The following is a 12,919-nucleotide window of genomic DNA, read 5'->3' on the forward strand; positions in this document are numbered from 1 at the left end:
GCGCTGAGTCACCGCCGGGACCTGAGCCCGACGTGCTGCTGGCCGCGCCTCGCGAGCGCCTCGGGCTTGGCACCCCCCGGCACCCCGAGGACCAGCCGGGCCACCCCCGGTGGCCGCGGCGATGGCGGCTGCTCCCCCCGCGGTCTCCCCCAGGCACCCGCCTCGTCGCGCCTGCCGCTTTAGGTCCTGCCAGGTGATGTGGGCTTCTCACTGTGTAGTCACTTATTTGGCTGCTGTAGCTCAAGTCTACCTTTGGTATGAAATGGAAAAAATTCTCCCAACAGTAGGAATGTGGTTCGGTGAATCCTGGGAGGCAGCCACTCAGAACTTCCTATAACGTGTTCATTAATTATAACAATATTTTTAATGGCATAGACAGTGGGACACAATACCATCATTTAAAATGATTTTGGTGAAGAATTTGGTATGGGAAGATGTTCATGCTATTTTGAGACGCCTATCCAGAGTGATCCCATTTTTATTTTAAAAATGAATATTACATATATATATATACACACACACAGATATATACATATATGTGTGTTTGTGTATGTGCATATATATGTATACATACGTATGTATATATATACATGCATATATATATACACATATATGCATGTATATATGTATATACATAAAATGACAAGTTTGGAAGCATATAGTCTAAGGAGTTTAACAGTGAGACCACAAGCCATTTTTACACATTTTTGCACTTTTTCAAAATGTAAAATTTTGTAATATTTTGTAATAACAAGGATAGTATTTTTAAACAAGAAGGAGAGAAAAAAAGTAAATTGAAGAAACTCCTACTAAAGAGGCGCACGGGAGCCGGCGGATGGAAGGAGCCTTTGAAGGGGGCCCCCACGTGGTCACAAGGATGCATTTCCCTTCAGTATTTCCTCTAAGTGGAGCTCCTTCCTCAAGAGGAACCTGCGCTCCACGTGCTCCAGATTTCTGTCCAGCTTGGGGTCCAGAAGCCCAGGATCTTCACATGTGCTTTGCTTCCTCTTCGTCAGTCTGGGCTGAACCTGCGGCAAGCGGGTCACCCCGGATGCATTCTTCTTTGTATATAAAAGTGGCATCTCCCCAGGAATGATGGGGGGGCCAAACTCGACTCAAATTGTTTCCAGAGGTCTGTTTGCAGCACCTGATTTTTTTTCCCCCCACTGATGTTGGTCCAGCTGTTTTCTGATGTCCCAAGTGCTCAGGGATTGATGCTGACAGGGACATTTACCTGAAGGTGAGGTATGGGAGGGTTAGGAGATGACCGAAGAGACTGCTTACTACTGAAACAGTCCAAGCGTGAGGTGAGAAAGAGTCTGACCACATATAGTAGGAGTGGGAACAGAAAGGAACAGATCTGAGAGCTGTAAGGAATATGCATAAGAGGTGGTAACCAACTTCATGTGTAGCTTATGTGAACAAAATTCCAGGACATGCCAAAGGAATGAGTCTGAACGGACGGATCATGCACCGGTGACAGAAATAAAATGATCAGAAATAAGAGCTAGTTTTCAGCAATATGATTTTTTAAAAATTCAACTTTTGCTATATGCCAGAGTTCATTTCTAGGTAGAAATAAGCTATCCTAGCAGATTCTCAGTTCAGCTCCATCAGGGTCTCTGGGGAGGTTTGTTTGTGAAGGATATGGATTTCGGACCCCATCCCAGATCGATTGAATCACAATCTCTAGGGATGGATCCTGAGTATGGTGGGGAAAACTTTTTAAAAAGAACTATTTTTAACAAGCCCCTAGCAGGGATTAGGGGAAGGGGGGGGGCCTCTGAAGCACAGCCAAGTGGGGGAAATAATGATTCACCTAACGGTTCACCCAAGACAAAGACCCATTAGCTGGCCCTCCAGCTTCTGCTTGTAAAAAAGAACAAAGACAAGACCCCACCCCCCGGGCTGCTATTCCCGACCTCCGTGGTCTTTCCACCATTTCCAGTTTTTTGGCCCAGTCTGTCCATAGATGTGCCATAAGCGGGCATGAGAATTTCCACTCCAGTCCTTTCCTCATAGCCTTTCCCCTCCTCTTGCCCACCTGGAGCCCCCGTCTTTCGCAGACCAGCTCATACCCCGTCTCTCCCACCAACGCTTTTCATCCCAATCAAGCCTGCAGCCAACTCTGCCTCAGCCAAGCTCATAACTTTTAATATTCGTACCATTCATTTGGCACTTAGAGAAAAATGTTAACAAGGTAAGAGTGTCCTAACTCACCATAGGATGTAAGTTTTTTGGGAGCAGGGGCTCTCACGGAGAACGCTGCCCTGCAGATCTCGGCATGGCAAAGCACTAGAGAACTTGCGCCTGGCTCTGGAGTTCCTCCACAGGGTGAGCGCCAGGTTCCTTCTAGAAGCCCCCAGGGAAAGCTGCAGAGGGGGATGGTTTTCCGGACCTTGGTTCTGAGGGGTGACCTCCTTTCCAGCTCTTGTGCCGGGAGCCGCTGCAGGTCTCTAGGATGGACCAGCACCTCATAGATATTCGGTACCATGGCACTCAAAGACAGAGAAAAGTGAGTATGTGTCCTGTGAGCCTGGACACTGCCTGAAATGGCCCTCAGTGAACAAGAAGTTGTACTCAGTTGTCATACTTTACCAATCCATGTAAATCTTGTAGTCCCATTGTAACACTCCCATGCTTGTTTGAATTTTATAAGGTTGTTTTGACTTATGAAACACTGAAAGTGGATGATTCAGTGCTTCAAGACCTCTCTTCTGCTCCACCCATCACTCTGAACCTTCCTGGGGTGGAGGGGGAGGTCCGTACCTCTGAGAAGCACAGCTCCAGGGAGTCTCAAGAACTGCTGAGTTTCCACCATGATGACATTTTCAGCCAACCTGGAGGGAAGCTCCTAATGTGGCGTTAGGGACAAGGTGGCCATGTGGCAAATGTGTAGAGGAAGTATCAGTGCCCTGGCAGCCGTGATTGTTCTTCAGGATTTCTAGAACCTTCCATAGCCTCAGTTATTCTGATATGCTGATGTCAAAACTTGCCTACTCTGAGGGTGTCAGTGACTGAGAACAGCTCAGAGAGTGACCCATCCCAGGATCCCTAAATCTGCCCTGGGGTCAGAGCTTTGAGCCTCAGGAATGAAGGATTGAACCCCAGAGCATTCTGGGCTCCCTGAACAGGGGAAAAGTCTCTGGGCCTGGGCTCTTCAGGGCAGAAGTGAGGTCACCCTGAGCCAGTAAAGATGAGGAGTACAGTGAAAGGATATAGGTGGGTCTTACTTCAAGCAAACTCCAAATGTGGGAAAAGCCAGACATAGGAAACAAGCATCAGAGTTTATTTTTAAAAATTTAATAACTAAAGTTATTTAAGTTTCCCATAACTAAGTTTCCACAGCTTTTGAAAATAGTGTTTTAGTTATAAAAATGAGATTTCTCACCATGTACGTTCAGGAACATTTACTGTGCAGAACATGGCCCACTCAGCGATGACATTACTACTAGAAACAAGCTTATTACTCAGATTCTGACTCATGTTTACAAGAGATTTTGAAGTTTTATAAGGCTGACCCTTGAGTCATCAATTTTTGATGACCTTGTGATGAACACAATACTGCCTATGGCTTTCATGGGGGAAGTTGGTCACATCAAAGATTAGTCAGATGAAATTGGATTATTTTATAGGGACGCCGAGTCCTTTCCAGTTCAGCTAGCGACAAAACCCACTCAGCAGAAATTAGTCAACATGTCCATGCTGAGTACCTACCAGGTCCTCAGCCTATGATGAGCATGAAGAGGATATAATCAAGATGACCACATTTTCTAAACAGAACACCCAGGGGGTTTTATATAACAAAGGTTTTTATGTCACTTACTGGTGCTAAGAGATAGTTTGGGAGATGTAATTTGGACCCCAACTATAGAAACATCTGGGACAAGATTTTACAGATTCATCTGGATAAAATAGGGTATCTGACATTGTAACGGTCCTAGGAAAACAAGCATGCAAGCTCATGTGTTCAACAAAAACTGCTCAGGGTTAATACAATGGTGAAAGAGGTAGGTATTGTCACAAGGAGCTCACTGCCTAGTGAGAAGGGCATGCAAACCAACAATGACAAGGGACTGGATGTGAAAACAACGTTCAGTAGAGGGAAGAAGGTGTGTGAAGTTTCACCTGGGGGTCAGGGAAGGTTTCTCAAAGCACCAACTTGAACCGATCAGCAAAACTTCAGTAACAGTTTGCTAGGCAGACAGGATGGGGCAAGGAACATTCCAGACAGAAATCAGAATGTCTGAAGTATGGGGGAATGGGAGACCACGCATAGAGAAGGACAAGAAGTTCAGTATGGTTACAATGATGGTTGATCATGGGATGGGGCGTGTGGTGCAAGACAAGGCCGAGGTCAGGTCATAAATGGTCCATTATGTTATGTTCATAATTTAGATTGTATTATCTAAGTCAAGGGCTGTCAAATAATTTAAGCTATAAACCCCTTGCTCCATGTGAAAACCTGAGAAGTGCAATAGAGAAATCAGATCAAAGAGGAAGTGACCTTTGGGGACAGGCGGGGGGCGGTTTCACAAGCTCCTGGAGAGCTCGGCCTCTTCCACATCTCCACTGGCAGTCTCCCATGAATTTCCATAAGGCACACTTTCAAAACCACTGACTTAGGAATTGGAGAGTAACTGATGGGTTCTGAGCAGGGGGTACAAAACTAAATAGACATTCGGAAAGATTACTCTTCAGGACCTATGAATGGTTTCTTTAAGAGGAGGGGGACAGGTGTCAAGAGGTAAGCACAAAAGTCCAAATGAGTCACCGTGAGGGGACAAATATTGGAGTCACAGTCGCCAAAAAGAGAGGCCCTGATAAACATGCCTGACCTGCAGCTTGGACCTTAGTAGGACTAGACCAGATTCATAAACACCGAAGTCCAATTTGGACTCACATCATTCTCAGCTCTCACGCTGCCTGCCTGCCAGAGGGAAAGGAAAGCTCTGGAACAAGACATCATCTTACAGAGCCTCAAAGTATCCCTACAAGTTTTCAAATATAGTGTCTGTCACTTAATCAAAAACAACCAAGCATGCAAAAGATAAAAATGACTGAAAACCAAGAACAGCACAGATAATAGAGAGAAATTCACAGGAGAGCCAGAGAGTGAAGTTGCCAGACATGGATTTTAAACCAACTGTGATAAGTTTACATGTGATTAATAAATGACAAGATGGATGATTTCAGTAGAGAATTGGAGGCAATAAAAGAGAATCAAACAGTAATTCTATAATATAAATAAATAACTCCATAGATGGGTTTAACAACAAAGTGGACACAGCAGAAGCAAGAATTAGTAAAGTGATTTTCTGGAAAAAAATCATAAGAAAATATCCAGACTGATGCACAGAGAGACAAAGGAATGGAAAATACAGGAAACGTGAAAGAGAATATAGGACATGGTGAAATGGTCTAACATATGTGTAATTGGAACCCCAAAAGGAAAGGAGAAAGAGGCAGGAGTATTACTTAAAGGGATAATGACCTATAATTCTTCAAAACTAATGAAATGAGACAAGCCACAGCTACAAGAATCACAAATTCCAATTAGAATAAATCAAAAGAACATCATGCCTAAGTAAACTCATTAGTGAAATAACTTAAAATCAAAAGAAAAAAGAAAAAATTATAAATAACCAGATAAAAAGGACATACTCTTTTCAAAGGAACATAAGACCTACTAAGTTCTAAACAGAAAAAAATGGAAGCCATTAGACAACAGATGACACCTTAAAAATACTGAAAGAAAATAAGTGCCAACTTAGAATTCTGCACCCCAAAAAAGCATTCCTCAAATATGAAAATAAAAGACACTTCCAGACAAACAAAAATAGATAATTTGTTAGCACACCCACACTAAAAGAAATACAAAGGGAAACTTTAAGGCATAAGGAAAGTAATTCAAATCAAAGCAGATGGAAATGCAGAAAGGAATGACAGAAATTAAAATGAGAAAAATTTCAAACAATTCTATAACAAAAACTAAAAAAGTCAACTACTGAGGAATAAAACTAATCAAAGAGGTACAATATCTCCCTACAGGAAACTATAAAACATCACTGAGAAAAATTAAAGAACTACATACAAAGTGGTGATATACTAATAGAATAAAAAGCTAACTATAGTAACAATATCAGTTCTTCTCCCATCTTTATCTGTAGGTTTCAGTGTAATCTCAACCACATAACTTTTTGTGGATATTTACATGCTGATGTTAAAATTTGTATGGACATTCAAAAGGGCAGAAACAGCAATGCACTCATGAAGAAGAACAAAGTGGGGGGATTGCACTATCAGATACACTATTGTAGTTATAAGACAACGTGGTAATGGTGCGTGAATAAATATGCAGGTCAATGGAACAGGATAGAAAGTCCAGAAACAGACCGACACATACGTGGCACCTGACTTACGACAAACGTGGTGCTGCAGACAGCGGGGGAAAGCATAGTTTCTCCAATGAATGATGCTAGGTTAGTTGGAAAACGATATGGGAAAAAGGTCTAGACTCACCCTGCACGCCAAAATCAATTCCTGGTGGACTGTAGCTCTGAATGTAAAAGATGAGACAACGTGTTTCCGGAAGAAAACATAAAAGAATGACCTGGTGAAAAGATAAAGCTTTACTATAGAGAACACAAAAAGCACTAATCATAAAGAAAAAGATTGCTAAATCAGACGATTATAAATAAGCATTTGGTTTATCCAAGGACACCATTAAGAAAGCGAAAGGGCAAAGAGAAGATATTTGAAATTCGTGTAATTAATAAGGGACTTAAATTCAAATATAAAAGTAATGCCTATAAATCAATGAGAAAAAAACACAAGACAAGCCAATAGGAAAAAGGACTGGAGCCGAAACGTCACATAAGACGATATTCAAATGGCCATGAAATTGGTACATACAACCACTTTGGCAAATTATACACCATTAACTATAAAAACAGACCCGTTGCCTACTTATGATCCAGCAACTCTACTCCGAGGTGTATACCTCATAGAAATGTGTGCGTGTGTTCATCAGAGACACGTACAGGAATTTACATACTGCTTTTCCCTAATAGTCCCAAACTGGCAACAACCTAAATGCTCTTCAACAGTAGCTTCAATAAATAAATAACAAATGTTCATACACCAGAATACCATCCAGCAATGAAAGCGAACAAACAATTCTTACATAAGATAGTATGGCTGGATATCCCAAACATCATAAAAGGAGAAAGATATATAAAGTTCAAAAATAGGCCCAAAATGGCGTCACAAGTTACAGTGTTTTGCAGACTGTAGCTGCAGTCAACATCCATACAACAGCATGGCTGGATCGCACAGTCATAACATTGGGAGAAAGATTATATAAAATTAAAAAATAGGTCAACGGGTGTGTTAAAAGTTGGGACAGTGGTTACTTTTGTTTCCTCATTATTTAGATTGAAGTTCAATATTCTAGCAAAATGTATACACAGGTGATATTATGTCCTTCTCAGTGCATTATGTCGAGTGGAAATGAGGTGAATTTGTTCTACTACTGATGAAGTTGAATTTGATTATTCAATTAAAGTGGTGTTTGACAGATTCTTCTATATCCTGTTTCCCAACAAGGTTTACCTAACAAATTTAGCATCAATTAATGATTCTTACCTAAATAAATTTTTACATGATGGTTATAAAATGGTGATTTTATATTTTTATCATTCCTTTTACATTTATTAGTTGACTGTTTTTGTAAAGAAGAGCTTTCCTTTCTCCACCTAAAATTTTTTTTAAAAAACCAAAACACCTTAATATGGATTCATGAATTCTTTAAGGAGCTATAATACATCCCTATCTTTATTTGCTTTGATGCTCAAATTGTCCCAAAGATAGCCAGTAGTGAGTCTCTTTGGGCTGGCCCCGTGTTCTTTTGGCATGTCCCCATCAGTTTTTGGGCACTTTCTTACTTTCTGGCACAGGGTGTTCCGTTGTTCATCTTTTCGGTTTCCTGGCCAGCCCTGGAGCCAGCCATTTCTCCGAGTTCCTAGATCCTTTTAATGGTATTTAGTGACTATGATACGGGCATTAGAAGAGCTCATTGCAACTGAGTTGCTGTTTCTAGCTCCTTTCAGGAGACAGAGTTAGGGAGTGTGTGTGTGTGCGTGCACGTGCGTGTGCAAGCATATCTACTTACAATTCCAGTCCAACTCAGCAGTTCTTCCTTGCCTTCTTCCATCCCATATTTACATCTCCTGTCTCTCACAGTTAGAATCCTGGTTCCCCAAAATATCAATATATTTACTCATCTGCTCACAAATAGGTTTCGTAAGTTATACCAAAACAACTTACTAAGTCAAGTTCAATCTCTCATTGTAGCTCAATATCGCTTGTTTTCTGAGGATATATACCACTGAAGGTATCTTCAGCTTTGTGGTCATGTTATCATTATGATATACCACTAAGTTTTTTGTTTTGGTTTATATTGATTTTTATGTTTATTTCCTCATAGGTGTTGCTTTAGTTTTTTGACATGTAAGACATTAAAATGATTCAGAAGTTGAGGCTATATAGTAAACGTGTACATGCAGAGAAGAGCCATTCTCTACTCCACCCCTCATATCTCCTTTCCATCCACCTCCAAATAATGTTCTATTTCTAGATCTAGATGGGGCGTTACACAGGTGTATTTAGTTTGTATTATTCATAAAGCTGTATGATTTGTGCACTCCTGTATGTCTCATCCATGAAAGAAAACGCTAATAAAATAAACCCAGCGGATGGGCCAGTCAGTGTTCACTTGGAACAGCCTTATCACTGAGTATTACCGAATAAGGGAATTCTTGTAGAAATAAGACCTTGCACACTTACAGGACGAGCTGGGAGACATAACAGTCCAGAAGGGGGAGTTGTAAGATTAGAGGACAGTCACTAAGGAGACTTCCTAGAGCATGGAAAGGTGTCAAAGTCACAGACGCAGGGGAATCTGGGAAGCCAAGCTCATCCGGCCACTGGAAAGGGACCACGAAGAGGATGGAGGAAAAAGCTGGTAGAAAATCATCACTTCTGTGGGTCCTCAGCCAAGTATCTAGTGGCTGCACTGGGGTTGCTGTTGAGGGACAGGGCTGGTAGGATGGTGGGCCTCATGTGCCCCTTTAGGCAGGTGTCTTTTCTCCACCCTTTGGGATCTACTGTGGCCTTTTGTCCTTGGTGGTGCCTCCCTGTGCTCCTGCCAGTTGGCTAGGACATGGTTTACTTCTAGGTCTGCAGGGCTGTGCCTCACGCCAGAGTTTGTCCGGCAGAGGCATCTCTGGTCCTATAGGGTTCCTGGGAGCAGTCCCTGCCGCTTCAGTTGTGCCGACCTCTGGTTTGAGGTCCCTTGGGACAGCTGGGGTGGCTTCCGAGGCCCCAGGATGGCAGCTGTGGCCTCTCAGGTCAAATTATTAAAGTAATTTCTCTGGGCTTCCTGGGTTCAGTAAAGACACTGCCAAACGCTAAGAAGCAGCCGTGGTGAGAGCAACGAAGAGCAGAGGGGAGGACATGGGCCCCGAAGACCCCGTCCAGCCCGCGGTGTCGGGGAGGAGCAAGGAGAGGGTGCTGGGGGAAATGTACAGCAGGTGGAGCCTGTCAGGAGAGGAAGGAAGGAAGTGGTGGCCAGCTCTTGGCAAAGAGTCTCCCAACAGGTGCCTTTCAAGTAATACCAAGCAAAGAGGAGACTCAAAGATTGTGAGCAAAGGTTTCTGGGGCCAAAAAGTACTAACCAATTTTGCTGTAAGGCAATTTTTTTGCATCTCCAGAAACTTTCTAAGAATTAGTAGACATTTCAGTGCATAGATGTGGGTGTTGGCAACCCAGGTGAAAAGGTAGTTAATTAGATGTACCTAACAGGTAAGGGGGTGTAGCTCAGGGGTAGAGCATTTGACTGCAGATCAACAGGTCCCCAGTTCAAATCTGGGTGCCCCCTACCCTATCAGTTTTCCTATTCATAGCTGTCACTCATATTCCCCTTTCCTTTTATCCATGGCCACTTACGATCCTTCCTGAAATCAGAATCCAGAGGGCGTCCCTTGCACAACTGCACTGTGGGTGGGTTGCTGCTCCCCTGTCTTCCTGCACTCACAGTCCAGGTGTCCCTCCTCCTCTTAGCATCTGGCTTCTCCTTCCTTCTGTACATATCTCACTTCATCAACTCTATTGAGTCCTCAAAGAGAAGGCAGGGACTCTCATGCAGAATTCCGCTGGCTTTTCCAGGGCAGGCCAGAGAGTTGCAGATACAGCAGACTTCCCAGGAACAGACCGTAAGTGGTAACCCTATATTGTCACCCTCACCTTCCTACCCAAACAGTTTGGCAGCATGGCATGGTGGGCAGGCCTACTGAGACAAATCATAGCAGCCAGGCTCTCCATGTAGGGTTGACATTGCCCTCTGGGGAAGTGGTTCCTCCACCCAGAGCTCACACACACACTTGCTTCCACCTCACAGGCCCAAAGGCTGGCTTAGCTCCTCTACCAAGGGAGACAGGGATTCTGCAGTGTTGTCCCTACAAACCCCAACTACTGGAGCTCTCTGACATTGTCTGAATTAGAATCCATTTCTGTCTTCACTGAAGGAAGAAAGGTGAAGGGCTGGGAACCTAAGTAGGTGGGTAGCTTTGGATATGGTTGGCCAGCTCTTGGGCTAAACCAAGATGTCAGTGGGAAGTGGCTTGGGGGTCCTTCAGGCAGAGTCTCTCCTTTTTCCCTCTCTGATGACACTGTCCAGGGACTGAGTCCTGGGAATACGCAGAGCTGAGGGAAGGTGTCTTACTCTGAGACAGGTCTGGCAGCTCCTAAAACGTCAGTCCAGGAAGAGGCTATAACAATTTTGCAGAGCTGAGTGTTACCACACACATGAAAGGTATCAATTAGGTTACATTAGTACCTGAGGGGGTGTAGCTCAGGGGTAGAGCATTTGACTGCAGATCAACAGGTCCCCAGTTCAAATCTGGGTGCCCCCTCATTTATGTGCAATTTTGAGTAGTCTTTTTGCCCACCTTCCGTCACACGTTCCCAGTCAAGGATAAATGGGGCTTGGTCTCAGGCTGGCCACTGAGTACTGAGTTGCATTTCTGAAACCCCAAGTTCCTCCCTGGCAGGCTCAAGTTTGGGGGGTGCGGGCTTTGATGCTAGGAGGCTATGTTAACAAGGACGAGTACAACTTGGAGGTGAAGACTTGAAGGAGGCTGAGGATGTAGGAGAATATGGGCCAGTAACATTCCTTGCCTCACTAAATGGCAGCTAGGCAGCAGTTATGAAGACGAGTTGTTCCTGGCACACCTCTAGAAGCAAGGGGAGCACCTCAGAAGTTCCCAGGAATGTCTGGTTTTGCTTCTACATGTCAGAGCCTCCCAGATGCCCGCTAGGGTGAGTGAGAGAGTGTCACCTTGGATAAGTTGCTCAATCTCGCATGTGCCTCAGTTTTTGCATCTATTAAATGGGGGATAATAATAGTCCCACCTCAGAGGGGTTTTTTTCTGTGAGAATTTAAAGCACTTACAACAAACAATACCTAGTACTCAATGTCAGTTGTTACAATCAGCGGCAAATCCACCCTCAGGTAAATGAACAGAGCGGCTGTGTGAGTCCTTATATTGTTGAGCTGCCTGCTTGGGAGTGTCTGCTAAAGGCAGTGAGCTATTCTTCCCAGTGGACATGAGACCCAGTGTATAGGAGGACGCCCGTCCCTCTGTTCCCTGTGGCAGAGGTGCTATGATTAGGTATGAGCTGATTGATCCCCAGCCAGGAAAGGAGTTCATGGGGCTTCTTATACTGCTTGAGCTTCTTTCTAGTCTCCAAAGGGCTGTTCCCACAAAGCCCAGTTTATGTAATAAAAACTCTGAATCTATGTTAAGCTCATATATTTTGGCTCATTTCAGTCTGTAGACTCCAAGGCCAGTGAAATATAAAGACCACTTTCTGCAACTTCCTTCAGACATTCAGAGAACGGAATTGTGGTGGATGGCAGCGTAGTTACCCCTGACCTTGCCCGTTACCCTTGAACCACAGTGGTCCCGGAGGCCCAGGTATGTGGTTCTGATGGAGAAAGCAGAATCTCACTGCACCTGGTGAATCGCAAGGAGGCAAGTCAGAACCGCTCCTTGCTTTGGCGCCCGATTCTGAAGGGCTGGGGCCTCGGGCTTCAGAAACAACTGCAGAGGCTCGGGGTGCAGGCGCCTGGTGTGCCTGGGACAGTGCTTCCCTATTCCTTAGGATTTTTAGGGCCTGAGCGTGCTTGGGGAGACAGGGGGTGCACTGTGTGAGACCAGGTAAGGTAGGCTGTGGGGCCCTGTGTGCCCTGCTTAGGGTCTTGGCGTCACACATGTTCAAGGCCATTCTCCTTCCTCCGCCTCCCACACTACCCAGTCAACCTATGGCGCTCCTCCAGTGTTCCTCTGGGCTTGACTTTTTCTCTTTTTGCTGCTGTTTCTCCCATTTCCAAGGCCAAGTAGTTCGCTGGCTCCCGCAGGCCTCCTGAGTCTCTCAGTGTGGGAATGAAGGCTGGTGTCTCAAACAGATGCCCTGCCCCGCTGGGAAAAGCCCTGGGATTGGGGAGAAGTCGGCACTGAAGAGGCCGTGAGCTCCTGAGTCAGACAAGGACTCAGAGCTGGAATCTTGCCCTGGACCTGAAGGTTCTTGATCTCCATCACACTTACCCACCTACCTGGGGAGAGGGATGAAGACATTTAACAACAGGCCAATGAATAAAATTTGCAGTGTTGAAGCCACACCCATGACTTTGCCATCCTGGGTAAGCAGGGTTGACCTGTAGGCAGCCTGCCACTGAGAACAGGTTATTCTTCCTAATGCCTACTCCCCCTTGCCTCAGGAATCCATATGGGAGCCCTCTGCCCACAGCCCTGCAGCCTCCCTTCCCTCCCCTTCCCTCCCCTTCCCTTCCCTTCCC

At 44.6% G+C, this 12,919-nt stretch overlaps 1 protein-coding gene and 2 non-coding genes across 10 annotated transcripts in view; 2 read left to right on the forward strand and 1 right to left on the reverse strand.

Moving 5' to 3' along the window:
* ZNF746 (zinc finger protein 746) overlaps positions 1–12,919 on the reverse strand; it is a 69,282-nt gene that overhangs the window by 21,709 nt on the left and 34,654 nt on the right. For 7 of the 8 annotated variants that reach the window (XM_019655410.1, XM_019655409.1, XM_019655408.1 and 4 more), the window contains one exon: positions 6,523–6,613. The exons of the other annotated variant lie outside the window; for it this stretch is intronic. In XM_019655410.1, the coding sequence (XP_019510955.1) occupies positions 6,523–6,613 (91 nt within the window). The remainder of the gene's footprint in view (positions 1–6,522; positions 6,614–12,919) is intronic. 8 annotated transcript variants of the gene reach the window in all.
* On the forward strand, positions 9,869–9,940 carry TRNAC-GCA (transfer RNA cysteine (anticodon GCA)). The gene has a single exon. It is a non-coding gene; the product is annotated as a tRNA-Cys (tRNA).
* Positions 10,902–10,973, forward strand: TRNAC-GCA (transfer RNA cysteine (anticodon GCA)). Its single transcript has one exon. It is a non-coding gene; the product is annotated as a tRNA-Cys (tRNA).

Source organism: Hipposideros armiger, unplaced genomic scaffold (assembly GCF_001890085.2).
Source record: "Hipposideros armiger isolate ML-2016 unplaced genomic scaffold, ASM189008v1 scaffold_239, whole genome shotgun sequence".
Classification (NCBI taxonomy): Eukaryota; Metazoa; Chordata; class Mammalia; order Chiroptera; family Hipposideridae; genus Hipposideros; species Hipposideros armiger.